At 35.7% G+C, this 16230-nt stretch overlaps 5 protein-coding genes across 5 annotated transcripts; all 5 read left to right on the top strand.

Annotated features, from left to right (window-relative positions):
- Positions 1-959: 959 nt before the first annotated feature.
- LOC119546843 lies at positions 960-7408 on the top strand. The gene is made up of 8 exons (XM_037853437.1): positions 960-1820; positions 2879-3022; positions 3254-4112; positions 4186-4313; positions 4376-4528; positions 4603-4831; positions 6152-6249; positions 6458-7408. Exons 1-8 carry the CDS (start codon positions 1137-1139, stop codon positions 6626-6628), a joined length of 2466 nt encoding a protein of 821 aa, XP_037709365.1. The 5' UTR covers positions 960-1136; the 3' UTR covers positions 6629-7408.
- A 305-nt stretch (positions 7409-7713) lies between these two features.
- On the top strand, positions 7714-9751 carry LOC119546844 (S-adenosylmethionine decarboxylase proenzyme). Its single transcript, XM_037853438.1, has 7 exons — positions 7714-7862; positions 8360-8446; positions 8510-8678; positions 8736-9014; positions 9069-9161; positions 9222-9377; positions 9469-9751. Exons 1-7 carry the CDS (start codon positions 7759-7761, stop codon positions 9622-9624), a joined length of 1044 nt encoding a protein of 347 aa, XP_037709366.1. The 5' UTR covers positions 7714-7758; the 3' UTR covers positions 9625-9751.
- Positions 9752-9912: 161 nt separating this feature from the next.
- Positions 9913-10770, top strand: LOC119546845 (myotrophin). Its single transcript, XM_037853439.1, has 4 exons — positions 9913-10068; positions 10125-10235; positions 10455-10538; positions 10599-10770. The coding sequence occupies exons 1-4, from the start codon at positions 9985-9987 to the stop codon at positions 10683-10685; spliced, it is 366 nt and encodes a 121-aa protein (XP_037709367.1). The 5' UTR covers positions 9913-9984; the 3' UTR covers positions 10686-10770.
- A 233-nt stretch (positions 10771-11003) lies between these two features.
- On the top strand, positions 11004-12455 carry LOC119546729 (selenide, water dikinase 2). The gene is made up of 4 exons (XM_037853219.1): positions 11004-11205; positions 11265-11643; positions 11699-11892; positions 11948-12455. The coding sequence occupies exons 1-4, from the start codon at positions 11049-11051 to the stop codon at positions 12328-12330; spliced, it is 1113 nt and encodes a 370-aa protein (XP_037709147.1). The 5' UTR covers positions 11004-11048; the 3' UTR covers positions 12331-12455.
- A 303-nt stretch (positions 12456-12758) lies between these two features.
- Positions 12759-15906, top strand: LOC119546983 (FERM domain-containing protein 5). Its single transcript, XM_037853636.1, has 8 exons — positions 12759-13053; positions 13628-13732; positions 13794-13836; positions 13896-14069; positions 14136-14515; positions 14576-14664; positions 14725-14942; positions 15143-15906. Exons 1-8 carry the CDS (start codon positions 12964-12966, stop codon positions 15757-15759), a joined length of 1716 nt encoding a protein of 571 aa, XP_037709564.1. The 5' UTR covers positions 12759-12963; the 3' UTR covers positions 15760-15906.
- The last annotated feature ends 324 nt before the right edge of the window (positions 15907-16230 follow it).

The raw sequence follows: 16230 nt of genomic DNA, 5'->3' as shown, positions 1-16230 counted from the left end.
AGTGTGACCAAGTGATTGGAAGTCAGAGTAACCTCATTATTTACTTCTTGGGGGATTACTTTTCTCCGCGTTTCATTTGAATAGCATTTCGACAGAGGATGCCTATGGGGAACATCTGGGAACATAAAACCCCAATTCCAATCGTTTCCCATCACACAACAGCTGACAAGACATTTAACAACAGCAGAGTTTAACTAAAATGTTGATACCACAAATGTAAGTAACACTCACAAAAAAAACCACTGTACTATTATCATTAATTTGAGATTATATTAAAACTATGAAGTATTTGTTTATTTATCGAATTGGTTTGGATGACCATAACCTAATTCCCATAATTGAATATTATGAGTATTCAAATATTGACATTAATTTAAAAATGTGTCTTACCTCCGGGTCTAAACACCTATTATATATTGAATTGATTTTTAATGCAATTTTTAAGGTGATGATGCATATAAAATTTCATTTTTAAATAAATAGAAATTTAAACTTACAAATATTATGTTTTGTTAGCGTTTCAGTTTTTTTAAAACAAGACTCCGCAGTAAATTTGTCAAACACATTTGCGCAAATATTATTATTTTGCAAACATAATATTTATATACATTAAAAGCAATATTTTTTCATAAATATTTGTCTTAGCTACAGCTTAAAATAAATAAAAATAACTATTTCTAGCTGAACATGTCTCTGTTATCGATAACCAAAATACTAAAGTACGTTTTTTTCAGTATTTTTACTGGTTCATTTGACAAATTTCTTGGTCTTAAAATCGAATGGACTTTATTTTTTTATTGCCTTCCACTAGCCTTGATACTTTATCACCGGAATACATTAACTTAATTGTCTATTTACCGCGACACCAAGATGAATCATGCTGCTGATGCGAGTGTCGCTGGAGCCCTCGTTTGGTAATTTGAACGGGAAACTAGATCAAATGAACGCAAAATCTGTGGCGAACCACTGGAGTGAATTATTTTTAGTGAGCTGAACGTGGATTGTGACAATGAAAAATTGAGGAATAGTGTTTACATTCATTTTATAATTTATTTTAAAGTTATCTTTTTTATCTCGATAAAGGAGAGGCGTATGAAAGTTTCTTTACACAGTGCAACACATATAAATTTCTAATTATGTATAATGTACCACATAAGTTTCGTCAAGTTTGTCGATTGTGCCTCACATTGGTTAACGAGTGCGATGTTGCAGAACTACAAATTTACGATGTTTCGTCGCATAATAGTGCTCAAGACAGGAATACGGCCGAATTCCGCAGAGACGAGAAGCGTGCCAACTGCTATTGCAGTGCTCTGAGCCACAATCTGTGCAGCTGCATCGGTGATAACTCGCTATCAGTATCCGCAGTGACCAATAATGAAACGGGAACGGGTCCAAGCCAACTCCAACCCAAGTCGCAGTCCCAAATGCAAACCCTTCACCTTCACCAAAACCAAACGCAAACCCATTACACGCCAAGTGTGCCTTCTGCTGCGGACACAAAATCGAGTGAACGCGAACGCCAATTGGAGTCGGACATCGCCGAAAGATCAGTATTCAAAAGTCAGTCATCGTCGACCCACGAACAGCATATAGCACGCGGGGAGGTCCGGTCCCAAGCCCATTCCCAATCAAAATCGGAACTCCCGCGGGAGGAGCGTAATCATAATCAGCACCAGCATCAGCATCAGCGCGAGGAGACAAGTGTGGATGTAGATATAACAAAAATAAGCGGAACCGATAACTACGGCAAAGAGCACGGCAGAGATGATTCATCACCACATCTTACATTTCAGATATTCAACTGTCTCTCTATTAAGGTAAGCAGATTTCCATCCAACACATTTGCAAAGAAACGAATTTACATTAATTACGCACACACACTGGCGTGGTTATACGGTGTGTGTGGTGGATATATCGCGTATATGTACACGGTAATGCCCGCACACCGTCGCACATTTGCGAGTGCTCGCCGTGTGGTGGTGTGCGTTATCTATGTGATTACGACACCACACGTCAAAATAATAGGAAATGATTGGGCCGCTTTTATCCCATGGCCTATTAACAATCGGTATCAATTGTTTGGTATTTTTTCGATGAACCACTTCGAGCCAATGCCCAACGCACACCACTCCAATCGTACATCAGCACACGAACGTAAATATTGATATGTACATGTGCATGTACTGTGTACATATGTACGAGCACGTTAGAGACCTACATTAATCCACGCCAGAGATAACATTCGTCTCCCTGCGATTTGATTGTTTTCGTACCGATATACGGACGTTAGCTCACCTTATATGGTTGAAATATATGGGAGAATTTTAATTATAACATATATACTTTCAGTAGTTCCATTTGTTTATGCTGTTGTTGTTGGTTTCAATTAAAACATACTTATTTTTAAAATTTATGTATGTTATCTCTTTGGAAGGCTATATTTAGAAGAACTAAAAATAATCATTTTAGTTTTGTTGCTGTTCCTTTGTAATTTAGAAATTTCTTAAAATGATAAACCATTCTTGTTTTTACTCCTACTTGAAACAGAACCAATTCTAAATTTGTAATATTTTATTAAACAAAGTCCATAGCATACTTCGAATTGTAAACTGTAACATATGTGTTTATTTCCCTGTATTAGGATTCAAAATTTCTTATCATAGTGTGTCATTGTTTTAAAATTATATGCGTGATGGCACAAATACCTAGATATATTAACTAGCTAGTCGTTTCGTTTAGCTATCCAAACAGTCCAACAAGCTTATCGATTGATTTTATTACCGCCATACCTATTACTCATTGCATCATTCTGATTTCGTTATAGCTTAATATTAAATGTGGACACTTCATTTTAAAATACATTTCTTTCTTTCAGGCACTGCCTAACGATGGATTACCCAACGTGATTTGTGGTGATTGCAGACAAAAATTGGATTCTTTCGAAAAGTTTCGTACCATGGCGCACAACTCACAAATAGCTTTGCAAGAATTTTTAAATATATCAAAACATTTGAAACTAGTAAGTATTGATAATAAATATTTAAGAGTCACCAGCACCGATTAAACATGATGTCACGATCTAAGAAATCTCTTCTAACTCGTTAATAACAAAAAGGTGCCGGAAAAGAATATCAAAATCTATTGACATTTAGGTTTCTAGAGATATCTGTGAAATAACAATTTCAAATTTAGTTATGACTCATATAAGTACGCTTGAAATTAGTAATAACATTATTTTTTTCTTTTCCAGGACTCAAATGATTTGGAACTTAAGCTTGATGCAATTTTAAAGGCTTCATCAGAGGCTATAGCGGCAAAGGCTCTGACGGAGCTAAGCACGTTTTCTAAAGTTAAGTACGAACACAGTAAAATAGATTCCACCATCCAGCATGGCTTGGATAGGAAAATGGAGATTAGCAATCAAGATATGCCAGCACATAGCTTATATCCAAGTTTATTCAAATCAATTAATATGAAAAGCGATCAAAAGAAGGTAATGTCCGGATCCTCACATAGCCAGTTTGAATCAAAGCTGCAAAAGGACTCGGAAACCGAGAAATATGAAAATCTGCAGCAGCAGCTAGAAACGGCTGCCGTTCTAATGGATATAAGCAAAAAAATTGTAATTTCCCCTCCATGCTCGAATCCCCAATCTCCGTGTTTCTCTGCAGCTGTAGATACAAGTATTAAAAGTTCTGTGATAAAATCAAAACGTCCATTAAACCAAAATGAAATTCAGGACGGAGTTGAAATTGACTTATCCGTCAAAAAACAAAAGAACGATTACTCTAATCAACGGAACTCGGCCCCAATACACCATTTTTGCCAAACTCCAATGCTTGATATTCAGTCACACTTAAGAAGTGAAGAGGATTTTCAAAACTACAGTATTACCATTAACCAAGTTGGTGGGTCCGACTACAAATCAAAGGCACCGAAAGCCAGTACCGGCTCCTTACTAGACTCCGGCGACAGCTCCGACTCTCACAAACTGGAGATGGACATCGCGTCGTCAATCAATGATAGAAAGACCCCGGATAGTCTAAGCTCGGATCACGCAACGGATGCGGCAACTACTCAACTCTGGCAAGCTCTGGCCCGATCAGCCGGTAAGTACTTAGCTTTATAATCTGTTCAACAGTTAAGTAGAACGTTGATCTTTATGTTTCCCCAAATATTTAGCGAAAAGCAAAGAGGAAAATCAGGCAACACAAATAATCCGGAGCATGATGAGCCAGTCTTTCGTGTTTCCGGCTCCGTCGACAGTATCATTTACAAAAGTACCTGAAGAACCCATAGCACTATTAAAGGTAAGTGACGGATCCCACACTAAGAGTCGTAGAAAGTCCTAAGTAAATGCTTTAATTGACAGGATCTATCAGAGGCTCAATCCAGCAAATCAAAACACTGTAGAAGAAAACAAAGTTTTCCTACCAAAACTGATTGCATCGATGTAGTTAATGAGAATGTGACTGATACTTATACCACTTCAGAAGCAGCTCCAGAGGAAAAGAAAGATAAAAGGGTACGTTATTAAAGCTACAACGATGACACACCCATTGACTAATCCATTTATTTTATTTTAATTCGGTTCTATAGAACATTAACCTTTTTAATGCCATACCTGGTGCTCAAAAAGATATGTCATGTTCCAACTGCGGCACCCTCACTACTACAATTTGGAGACGAAGTGTTCGAGGAGAAATGGTTTGCAACGCGTGCGGGTTGTATTTCAAGCTGCACGGGGTCAACAGGCCGCATTCAATGAGACGCGATACCATACACACCAGACGCAGGCGTCCTAAAGAATTGGAGCGATCTAAAAAAAGTAAGTTTCTTTCATTTATAATTAAAAAAAATCAGTTTTGTGTTAATTATTCCCTGTATTGTATTAAATGAAATGAATAGCAATGCACTAGGTCCAAAAATTAAATCTTGTTCTAACCCCTTCACTTGATTGATTGAAGTTTGCAAAAAGTGTATTAAAAAAATACATTCTTTTTGATACGATTTTCTTAAAAATTACTCATACGACATGTATTCCAGCCAGATATTTTTTCAAATAATCGATTTCCCCTCCCCAAGTTTGTCAAATCTCGTATCTCGGTCAATATGAATCAAAAAATGAACGACAAATACCGAAATGTTTTTGATAAGAAAACTAAAGCCCAAATTTGACACCTATTTGGCCACCTATATAAAAATAATATATTCAATGAGTATGAGTTATAAATTTTGAAAACAATTCGCAGAATCCAATTTTTCCTTAACTTCCTCAATGCGCACCGTATGGTCAGGTGAGAATAGGACCATAAAAATGTTCATTCAAATGAGGACCGCCCTAATGGGCACACACTTAATAAGCAACAATCATATTCTATTTTGTAAATCCTTGCAGAGGGTACTATAACTTTTGTATCGCAGTGATGGAGATGTTTCAGACCCTGTAAGCTTTATATATTCACTAGAAGAGTCGATATACGACTGACCGTCTGTTACAATACAGTTTTTCAAGTTAGCAATCGTCGTAAAATATGTGGACGCAGATCAAGTTTGAAAACTACACTGTTCGGATGTCTATATTATATTGCTCCCGTAAGAAATTTCGAAAACAATTTGCAAAATGAAGTAGTATTTGGAGCTATTTCGCACAGTCTATAAGTTATTGGCATTAAACCTTGCAAATCCTATTTTTTGCGATCAGGACGATTGACGATAACTTTCATAGAACTATTGGTTAGAATATGCAAAACATGACAGATTTTAGCAGTTTTAAATCTAGAAACTTTATCAACATATTGCTGATTATATTATATTAGGTGTGCCACCAGACTTCTCAGTCTATGTTCCAAAACATGATTATTATTCAATAAGAGCTAGAATTTAAATAAATTGATTCGAATCAATACCATCAATATTTTGTTTTCGAGTCTTTACTCGGTCAATTTTCTCTTGCCTTATATTGATGGTGCTAACGATTATACATTTTTGAATATAAAAATCTCATTTCTATTTCCAATAACAATAATATAATGCAAGCTGATACGAGATCTGGTGTTGGTCTAGATAGCATTTTCTGTATAACTATATCTTTAAATTAGTAAAATTTTATTTGGAAATGACCTAAAATGTTCTATTCCTTTTACAGAACACAAGCAAATGTCATCATGTTCTTCAATGGAACCAGCGAAACCAGATTTCTTGACGTCTAGGGAACACCTTGATATTTCTGGGTTGGTTTTAAATGTAAGTAAATGTATTTTCATTTATATTTATATTTACGCATGCCAGCATAACAGGTAATATTTTAACGCTCGATAATTAGATTTCTATATTTTAAAACGCACCACGTTTGATTGTTAAATGTGTTTAATAAATGATTACCGAGTGTTTTGAGATCGACCTTAACAAAATGTAATTACTACATCTAACTACTATTTTGTTTTAATTTTAGAAATACAAAAAGGAAATCGATGAATCCGACACCGCAGCAGCACTTAAAGATATTTTATTAAGGCGGAAGAAGTCAAATTCTTTGCCGGCGTTTAATGATACCTGTGAAAGTGCGGATCATTCCGCACCGCTTAACCTTGTTTCCAGTGAAAATAATGCAAAGTTAACATAAAACGCCAAATATATTCCCCTACTCACTTTTCGAAATCAAACCTTTAACACACATTTTGTTTATTTATGAGGTCGCATAAGAAAAACAAAAGGTATAGGATTAAAAATAAGTATAGATTATTAATAAAATTTTTCATTCTTTAAAACTAAATTTTATTCATTTGTATCTTTAAAAACTAATACCAAAATACTTATTAGTGTTAAAGAGGTATAAAAATTGAACCAGTATGTCAAACCTTTTAAATAATATCACACTAAATATAGACCTTAAGAAAGGACATCAATACTTAATGCAATTAAATTAAAAATAAAATTTATTATATTTATATTTATTAAAACCATTTTACAGTATTTTTAATTTTTTAATAACACAAATTGCTTCTATCAAAATGAAAAGTTCAGTTTTAACAATGATTTTTTCAGCTGTCTTTGCAATTGAACAACTTCTAAAGCTATAAATAAATAATGTTTTAAATCTCTTGCCTATACGAAAATCATGTGATAATATAATAATCTCCACAAAACATTTTAATAGTAAAACTATGCAAAAAGCAATAATCACGCAATGCAAACTTTTCAAGGAAATATTTAAATTATATACAATTATAAGAAACTAAAAACTTAATGCTGTTTTCGAATCTACATAAATCGTCTAAATAAAATAAGGACTTCATAATAGGCTAAGATACAAAAATATTACTCATTTATTTTTTCAAATAAAATACTCTATACAATTTTTAACAATCACAATAAACTGGTTAATGTAAAATGTAAAACAAAATCTGTCTGTGTTTTTTTGAAGCTCGTTTAGCGCTGAAAGATTTCTGTTGTGGGTTGAGTATGTAAAAATTATTTGGGTTGTCTACATAAAGACTGACGTCTTTCTCAAGCTGGTGTTCCATTCAAATTATCAAACAAAAATAAATAAACATGTTCTGGACCGGGAATTCAAATATATTTTAAAAATTGGAAGCTATCTATATTTTAGTGAGTGTATCGATGGACCCGGGCTATAAGTCCGATTCGAGAAATATCGATAGAGTGCAACGGCCGCCTTCCATCGATAGTGCCATCGTTTATTTTACATCACCAAGCGTTGTTTTGTTATCAGATCTGTTATTGTCAAGCAGCATGTTGGAAAGCGGTGAACATTACTTTGAGGGGGTTGAGAAACTACTTGAAATCTGGTTTGAGGAAAGCTCCAATAGTGAGAATGATCTGCGTAACATTACCAGGTAAGTCCTACGAAACTTGCCAATTCGTAATACTTGTCAAATTCTCAGTCGTGCAAGGCTGCATGCACAGTCACGCAAAAAAGTAAATTTATACATCCCAAAATGTGTCTTTTGATTTTTCAAAAAACCAATAACTATCTGCTTATCAAATATGAAACACGCACCCCTTGGAATATGACAAAATTGCCACTTGGGCTTATGTTGGTGTATAAATTGTTACCCTTTTTCAAAATGTTTAATTTAAAAAAAATTGAGCTTGCCAAAAGCTTGAAACCATTGGGATCTCGCCGTCGTCCGAAGACGTTACATGTTATATAATTTGGTGATCCGGAAACGTTTCTTTCTTACTTTTTGCCCTGACCTTTCTTGTTGATAATGGTGCTCTAATCAAGCACGGTTAATAATCTCAAAATTAGATTTGAATGAAGCTTCCCCATACAAATTTTCTTAGGCATTGACTCCTGAACTTCTGACAAATGTAAGTGTTATTATTTCAGATCTGATTGGGAAAACGTGCTTAGCAATGTCAACTGTGAAATTATAAGCACATCCAAAAACGATACTATAGATGCTTTTGTATTGAGGTAACATTTATCTATACTTTCCTGAGAATATCTTAACTTAGCTGAAATCTTAATTCGCTTTAGCGAGAGCAGTATGTTCGTTTCCAAGCGTCGATGGATTCTTAAAACTTGTGGAACAACTACTCCTCTTAAATGCTTAGGCCTTTTGTTAAAACTAGCAGAGGCCAACGGATTCGATGTAGTCGCAGATTTGTTCTACTCGCGTAAGAATTTTACAAGACCAGAAGCACAGGTTAGTATTTTTATAAAAATATTTATATATTTATATGTAAAAAGTTTCGTTTTCCAGATAGCTCCTCATCAAGGCTTTACGGAAGAAGTTACTTATCTTGACTCAATTTTTCCGAATGGAAGATCCTATTGTCTGGGCTCTATGAATCTGGAGTGTTGGTACCTCTATACCTTTAGTCGTTCTGATATTAAAATTTCTCCTCAACACATAACGAATGAGAAAGAAGTTGACTCTGAACCAGATCAAACTATTGAAATTCTTATGCAAGATCTTGATCCGGATACCATGTCGATCTTTTACAAAAACAAATTTGATAATGCCCATGGGGCTACTGTGGTAAGTAGGAATCTTTAATCTAAGAAAAGCAATATGTTAGTTTATTTTATTTAGAAATCCGGAATCGATACAATATTGCCAAGTATGCACATTGATGATTTTTTGTTTGATCCTTGCGGATATTCTATGAACGGAATTAATGACAAGGTAACACATTTATTTCCCTCGATACTTTATATATTTTGATTTGACTAATTAATTTTAAAGGGAGAATACATGACCATTCACATTACTCCGGAAAATAAGTTTTCGTATGTTAGCTTTGAAACTAATGTTGCGCTGACTAACTACAGGAAACTTATTAATCAAGTTATCAATACCTTTAAGCCTGGCAAATTTATTGTGACAATTTTTGCTAATAAGGTAAGTTGTTGAGTTAATTAAGAAGTTATTTACTTAGTCGTTACAAAAAATATTGGAAAGTAAACAAAACCATTTCTATTTTATTTAACAGTGCTCTTTGGCTTATGAAACCATGAAGGAGCTGGAAGTGGAATACTCCAAAGGATCGCACTGGAAACGAACGGACATGCAATGTTGCAATTTTCCATCGTACAACCTTCTGTTTGCACAATATTCTTATAATGAACAAAATGTTGATAATTTATGAAGTTTGCTCTCCAATGGTAAATACGGTTGTTTTACGTGTGTCTAACCAAATTTATTGTTCATTTGTTAAAAATTAATCAGAACAAAACGTCGAATAAACTTTAGCACTAAAAAAATACTAGATTCAATATTTGGTATTTTCGTTTATAGAAATCGTTTTTCAAGAATTGTCAATTTAATTTTTAAATGAGCGCGTACATTAACTTTTTAAATCAACTTTTTAATTAAGGCACTAAAAAATACCAAAAAACTGGATAACTGTGAATTCCAAATATGGCAATATCATCGGATCTGGACAAGTGTCATACCCAAAGTCCATCTCTAGCAGTATTTGACAAGTCGAGCCAAAAGAAAAATAAAAATGAGTGCAATTTCTAATGAAAACATTATTTGGACCATAAAAAACGGGGAGTTCGACGCTGTACAAGTCGCTTTTCAGAACGATGTGCGTTTGCCAACTTATGAAATGATTTTGATTTAATTAAATATACCTGTATACAGGCACAAAAGGTGAATGAGGAAATTAAGGGCCGATTCCCAGTACACTATGCGGCAGATTTTGGTCAGCTTAACGTTCTTCAGTTTCTGATTAATATAGGAGCCGACGTCGATGTAAGTATTTTTTACTGTCGAATTTCATAATTGTGAATCATTAATATTGGGGAAGTTAAAAGCCAGTTACACACCAATATATGTATACATATACACGTCTGCACCTCCTACAATTGTTTAGTCATAGTCCCCAGCAATACGAACCAGATGTGCCCTGAACAAACGCCGGTTTACAACAAGATATCATTATAGAAAGTATTTCATTATTTTGTATTGCAGAGAAAAGACAAGCATGGTATTACCCCTATTCTTGCTGCCATTTGGGAAGGACATACGAGCTGTGTGGAATTTCTTCTAAAAAAGGTTTTCTCATTTTTGCTTATTAAACCTTAAATATATTTTCTAATATATATTAATTTTCAGGGAGCAAATAAAAATGGTTCCACTCCCGATGGCCAAAGCTACCTTGAGGCAGCGGAAAAAGACGAAATTAAAAAACTACTTGCATAAATTATATATGTAATTTTAGGATACAAACCTTATGTTTCAGTATCAGACACACTTTTAAATACAGTCATGTATAGCTTTTAAAAAACCTGAAATATTTATTTCCGACACACAAAAATTCCCAAATTTTAATTAAAAATGTTTTTCTTTGACTTTTTTATTTGTTGTTTATGTTTGTTGGAATGAACAATGAGGTACGGGTATTGCTAAACGTTTATTATTTATCTGGAGTCAGCTGATTTTCATAAACATTGTATTCTCCCTTCTGCAAGCCTGAAAATATCGATAAATCTAGAACTATTTACTATCATCACTAGCCGAGTTCTAATCATTCAGCTGTTCTATAGTTTATAGCGAAGAAACACAATGTTTCGACCCGAATTGCATGGGCTTTCGCCCGACTTTCAGTTAACGAAATTTACCAATCACACTGGGTGAAGTTGCAAAATCCCCCAAAAAGTACTTGAGAAGTACCTAAGGGGAACAGAAATAGCAAGTAAGAACAACGATGGATACCTTATCGGTAAGATAGACTACTTTTAGTTAATTGTAGGATTATCTCTAATTAAACACTTTGTCAAGGCTCTGGAATGGACTGCGCAGTTATACCTCTAAAGCGGCACAAAGAATACTTACTTGTTCAAACCGTTGACTTCTTTTATCCTATGGTGAATGATCCGGAACTATTGGGACGTATTGCACTTGCTAATGTCTTAAGTGATGTGTATGCGGTTGGGGTGACGGCTTTTGATACCGTAGAAATGATCGTCAGTACATCGACAAGCTTTACTGACAAGGAACGAGACACTGTCATTTCATTAATCATAAAGGGGTTCCAGAACTCTTTAAAAGCAAATGGCTATCATAACACCCCCCTTGTAATTAGACAGCTAAAGATCAATCCTTGGTGCATTATTGGTGGCATAGCAACATCTATCTACAGAAGAGGGGAAATAATTCTGTAAGTATAAAGTTACTGAAGTATGATTAAACTTTAAAGTATTATCTCATCCTAGACCATCTAATGCTCAGCCCGGCGACGTTTTGGTCCTTACAAAACCCTTGGGAGGACAGATGGCGATGGATGCTCACCTGTGGCAACTTAACCAGACTGAAAAGTATAAAACACTGCTGTCTGAATTCAGCGACGATGATATAAGGGAAACTTTTGAAATAGCAGTTAAATCTATGACTTATTTGAACAAAAATGGTAAAATCCATATTCAGTAATCGGTATTTATAAAACTAACACCTGTTATTTTCAGCCGCCCTTTTAATGCACAAGTATCAGGCGCATTGCGCCACGGATATTACAGGATTTGGTTTATTGGGTCACGCCAACAATCTCGCCCAATTCCAAAAGGAAAACGTTTCATTCCAAATTAATAAGTTGCCAATTATTAAAAATGTACTTAAGTTTAGCGCTTTAATTGGCCAAAGCACAAAGTTTCGTTCTGGCAGGTCAGTGGAAACCTCTGGAGGGCTCTTAATTTGCCTTACCCCCGATGCCGCCGATCAATTCTGCCGGGAGTTTGAAGAAGTTACTAACGGAGAGCAAAAATCATTTAAAATAGGATACGTAAAAGCCGCCCAGGAGTCAGATGCAGTTCTGTGTGATGAAGTAGAGCTCGTTGAAGTCAGTCTATAATTAAATGGTAAAAATTAATTATTCAACACATGACGATTATTTCATAAAGGCTTTTCGGCTTGGAAATGATCTAAACTTTATTGTACATGCAAGGTGTATAATAAATTTGATGATTAATTAACCAATATCAGGTGTTTGATTTAAATTGGTTATCGCAAAGGTAAAAATGACAATCGATGAACAAATTTTATATCGATGTTTATGTTCGATGTTTGACTCGAGCTCCAATCCTTGCCTTCTAAATTATTTATTATATTTATATTTTATTTATTTTGTCTATACATAAATGTATTCTGGTATATTGCACCCATGGGCTACAATATACTAATAGTCACATCTGTACAAACATATGATATGGGGTCCTTCGCCGCGCAGGCAGTTGTCCTTATTTGGTGCTTTTTATTGTTAGTAACCTCCCCACACGAAAAACACCCTTAACGGGAACAACTAAAGGACGGCAAAGGACACGGGCATAGCCGATATATTTGGCTGGAAAAATAACGAATAAAATGTCAAGCAATCAGTACTTGGCTTTAAAATAAACTACACAACTTAATCCGCCCAATTCAGTGACTTTTGCAATTGTAAAAGTAGCCACAAGAGTGTAACAGTTCATTCAATCCAATCAACAAAATGTTCAGGAGCAAAAATGAAGGGAATATTGTGTACAAATGCACGGTTCGACTCCTCGACGATTCCGACGTCCTGGAATGTGAATTTCAGGTTTGTGATGCTCTTGAACTTTGCCTTTTTCAACTAAATTGGACTAGATTGTTGGGTGAATCAACTGCCGACCCCTAAGGCAGTGGACATCTGAATCTGATGAGACTTTCGTTCTTATCCTGCAAATGTGCTACAAATAAATATACTGTTGGAAACGAAAATACGCAGGATCACTGCTAAATAAAAAGAAAAATCTGCTTAGGGTAGTGGGTTTACTTGCCCACAGATTGGAATAAATCTATAAAATACTTAATTTGCATTTTCTGTCCTATAAGGCTAGTGCCATAAACAGATGGGTGGCTAACGCCCTTTCTGCTTGCCGGCAAAAGTTTGATTTCATGTAAATGTTGTTGGCCGTTAAGGCATTAGAATACTTTTGAGGGTGTTTAACCGTTGACGAAAGGAACATATTTAAAAAGTAGAGAATATTTGTCGAGCTAAAAAAACCAGTTCTTAAACCTTGAGATAAAATAATAATAATATATTTTTAATATAAAAACAAAATCTTTAAAAGATTCATTTTTTTAACTAAAATATCGTATCTTATATCGCCAATAACTTACTTTTTTTACAGCCGCTTCATAAAGGAATTTACCTATTGGAGTACTTGTGTGGTGAATTGGAGATAAAAGAGAAGGATTACTTTGGATTGCGATATGTTGACTCCTCGAAACAAAGGGTAAGATTAAGTTAAAAATATGAATAGTTATATGTTCCTATATTTTGTTTATTATTAACAGCATTGGCTTGACCTGTCCAAGTCCATTATAAAGCAATGTAAAGGTAAGAAGTCCGCTGACTGATGTACGTTCTATTTAATGAAAATTCGTTCATTTGTTCAGAAATGGACCCCCTGTTATTTTCGCTGCGAGTGAAGTTTTACCCAGCGGATCCATTTCGACTGACTGGCAATGCACGGATTATGCTATATCAGCAATTGAAAAGGGACCTTCGACATGGTCGTTTATATTGCTCCTTGGGCGAAGCGGCGGCATTGGGAGCTTTAATTGTGCAAGGTAAAACTCAAGATCTCGAGGGTCTGTTTTATTTTTCTAACACCCTATGTAAACTTGGCTTTGCAGAAGAGCTTGGCGATTATAACGAAGATGTGCACATAGGAGGTTATGTATCTTCCATAGAATTAGCTTTACGACAGACGGAGTATCTGGAGAAAAAGATAATCGAGCTGCATAAAAAGCGAGAGCCTGGACAGGATCTCTCCCTAGCTATGGACGAGTTCCTAGGCATAGCACGCGGCTTGGAGACCTACGGCATTGATCCGCATCCGGTGAAAGATCACCGGGGATCGCAGCAGTATATCGGAATAAATAACTCGGGTATTAGCACGTTCGTTACCGGCAAACGATCTCAACACTTTCGCTGGAATGAAATTCACAAAATCAATTTTGAAGGCAAAATGTTTATAGCACATCTAAGCTATACCGACGCAAGCCGAGAACCTGTAAGTTCATGTGATTTAAACTATTTTAATTTATTAAAAATGATGATCTATATTTTGTAGAAAAAACATACAGTGGGGTTCAAGTGTCCAACCGGAGCTGCTTGTCGATATTTATGGAGATGTGCCATTGAACAGATGCTGTTTTTTACGTAAGAAGCTATTTAACTAATCGTGATTCTTTAATTTAACTCAATGGGTACAACCTTTAGATTGCCCAATAGCCAAAGTGCCGCTGTGATTTCAGGCGGAGGATTTTTCTCCTGGGGTACGAAATTCCGATACACTGGAAGAACTGAGCGTGAAATTTTGACTGAAAACATAAATGCATTGCGGGAACAAAAAATAAATAATTCGAATTCAAGCAAGCGAAAGGCGAGCAGTGTGCCAGCCACGCCCTCCAGCCCACAAGGCGATTTAGCACAAATACGTAAGAATTTTTTTAATAGAGATCTCCACGAGTAAGATAAATTCCTCCTAAAGAATTCGCGGTTTTACAAATTAAGAAAACAAATATCTTCTAAAAGAATGCATCGCATTGTTATGTTTTTCACTTACTCGTACTGGTATCAAATTTGTTCTTACTTATTCATCAGACCGGTAACTAATGCTTCTTAAATATTTATCCAGGATACAGCAGTTTACCGAGATCAACGATGTCGGAGCCCTTGGGATACGGCATGCCAAATGGCCATTTCTACGGGCAGGATCACGGAATGAGTGAGGCCAATGGGGGCATTCAGATTTCCAGCCTGGAGCCCGTCTGCGAGGAGGCCCGGCTAAGGTCGTCGAACATCGAGGGTGTTAACTATTTGGCGACCCAAATCGGGGGCTACACATACCGGGATTCCGTCGAACATTCTTCCACTGAGAGCGGGCTGACCGTGAATGGATACGACCATCCGAGAAAACATAACGAATCGAAGCAACACGGATCCTACTCCCCCAATCTGTACTACGGACAGTCCGATGCCTTGAACTCCAGTTCGCCTGCCGATAACTTCCTGCATGCGGATCAATCCGTTCGTAAGGTGAAGAAGTTTCGCAAGTTCCACCTACTACACGCCTTTGTTCCGTCCGTTATATTTGTGGCTTTTGCGATGGCCGGAACTGCTGTGTTTATTATGGAATCCGAGTCGGAAGCTTTCGAACAGTTGCGCAACTCCCCCGAAATGCTTTGTTTGCGCTATCAATACTATCAGCCTTTGAAAGAGTTTGTTTTGGAGAAGTTGGGTCGGAGAAAATAAGAGTTTTAATTATGTAGACGCATGTTCAATTCCACTAGCAACAGCTGTATCGGGTATTTTAAAATGTATTTAAGTGAATTCTTTATTATTATGCTATAATGATTCCATATTAAAACGAAAGCCTGAAATTTAATTTTAACAATAAAATAATTCGTTCTAATTGGGTAAGCTATTGGCCTTAGCTTTTTGGGTAAATTCGATCCAATGCATTTTTTCAGGTTCGGAAATCAGTTAAAACGCACCAACGACGTGGATTCAGATTCGGTACTTACAAACATAATGCTATAGAAGTCCAAATAGTTTATAAAAACTCATCAAAAAATATATAGTTTATAGATTTCTACATATTTTTAGCTCAAAGTGAATAGCTTCTGCCCGCTTAATAAAGTTCGTACCACCCTGTGCTTATTCCAGAGAAGAATGAAAATAACAATCATAACATTAGTCCCAAAACACGTTCAAAAAACAGTT

Source organism: Drosophila subpulchrella, chromosome 2L (assembly GCF_014743375.2).
Source record: "Drosophila subpulchrella strain 33 F10 #4 breed RU33 chromosome 2L, RU_Dsub_v1.1 Primary Assembly, whole genome shotgun sequence".
Taxonomy (NCBI): Eukaryota; Metazoa; Arthropoda; class Insecta; order Diptera; family Drosophilidae; genus Drosophila; species Drosophila subpulchrella.
The sequence above is the reverse complement of the archived record's forward strand: the minus strand, read 5'-3'. Positions and strand labels throughout refer to the sequence as shown.

What these genes read in the sequence shown, in the direction of transcription:
- LOC119546843 (XM_037853437.1), top strand. Translation starts at nt 1,137, where the DNA reads ATGTATAATGTACCACATAAGTTTCGTCAAGTTTGTCGATTGTGCCTC. An exon ending in AGCTCTGGCCCGATCAGCCG is followed by an intron (nt 4,113 to 4,185) that starts GTAAGTACTTAG and finishes CCAAATATTTAG; the next exon opens with CGAAAAGCAAAGAGGAAAAT. An exon ending in AGGAAAAGAAAGATAAAAGG is followed by an intron (nt 4,529 to 4,602) that starts GTACGTTATTAA and finishes TCGGTTCTATAG; the next exon opens with AACATTAACCTTTTTAATGC.
- LOC119546844 (XM_037853438.1), top strand. Translation starts at nt 7,759, where the DNA reads ATGTTGGAAAGCGGTGAACATTACTTTGAGGGGGTTGAGAAACTACTT. An exon ending in ATAGATGCTTTTGTATTGAG is followed by an intron (nt 8,447 to 8,509) that starts GTAACATTTATC and finishes AATTCGCTTTAG; the next exon opens with CGAGAGCAGTATGTTCGTTT. An exon ending in TGAACGGAATTAATGACAAG is followed by an intron (nt 9,162 to 9,221) that starts GTAACACATTTA and finishes TTAATTTTAAAG; the next exon opens with GGAGAATACATGACCATTCA.
- LOC119546845 (XM_037853439.1), top strand. Translation starts at nt 9,985, where the DNA reads ATGAGTGCAATTTCTAATGAAAACATTATTTGGACCATAAAAAACGGG. An exon ending in AAGTCGCTTTTCAGAACGAT is followed by an intron (nt 10,069 to 10,124) that starts GTGCGTTTGCCA and finishes ACCTGTATACAG; the next exon opens with GCACAAAAGGTGAATGAGGA. An exon ending in ATATAGGAGCCGACGTCGAT is followed by an intron (nt 10,236 to 10,454) that starts GTAAGTATTTTT and finishes TTTGTATTGCAG; the next exon opens with AGAAAAGACAAGCATGGTAT.
- LOC119546983 (XM_037853636.1), top strand. Translation starts at nt 12,964, where the DNA reads ATGTTCAGGAGCAAAAATGAAGGGAATATTGTGTACAAATGCACGGTT. An exon ending in TCCTGGAATGTGAATTTCAG is followed by an intron (nt 13,054 to 13,627) that starts GTTTGTGATGCT and finishes CTTTTTTTACAG; the next exon opens with CCGCTTCATAAAGGAATTTA. An exon ending in TTGACTCCTCGAAACAAAGG is followed by an intron (nt 13,733 to 13,793) that starts GTAAGATTAAGT and finishes TATTATTAACAG; the next exon opens with CATTGGCTTGACCTGTCCAA.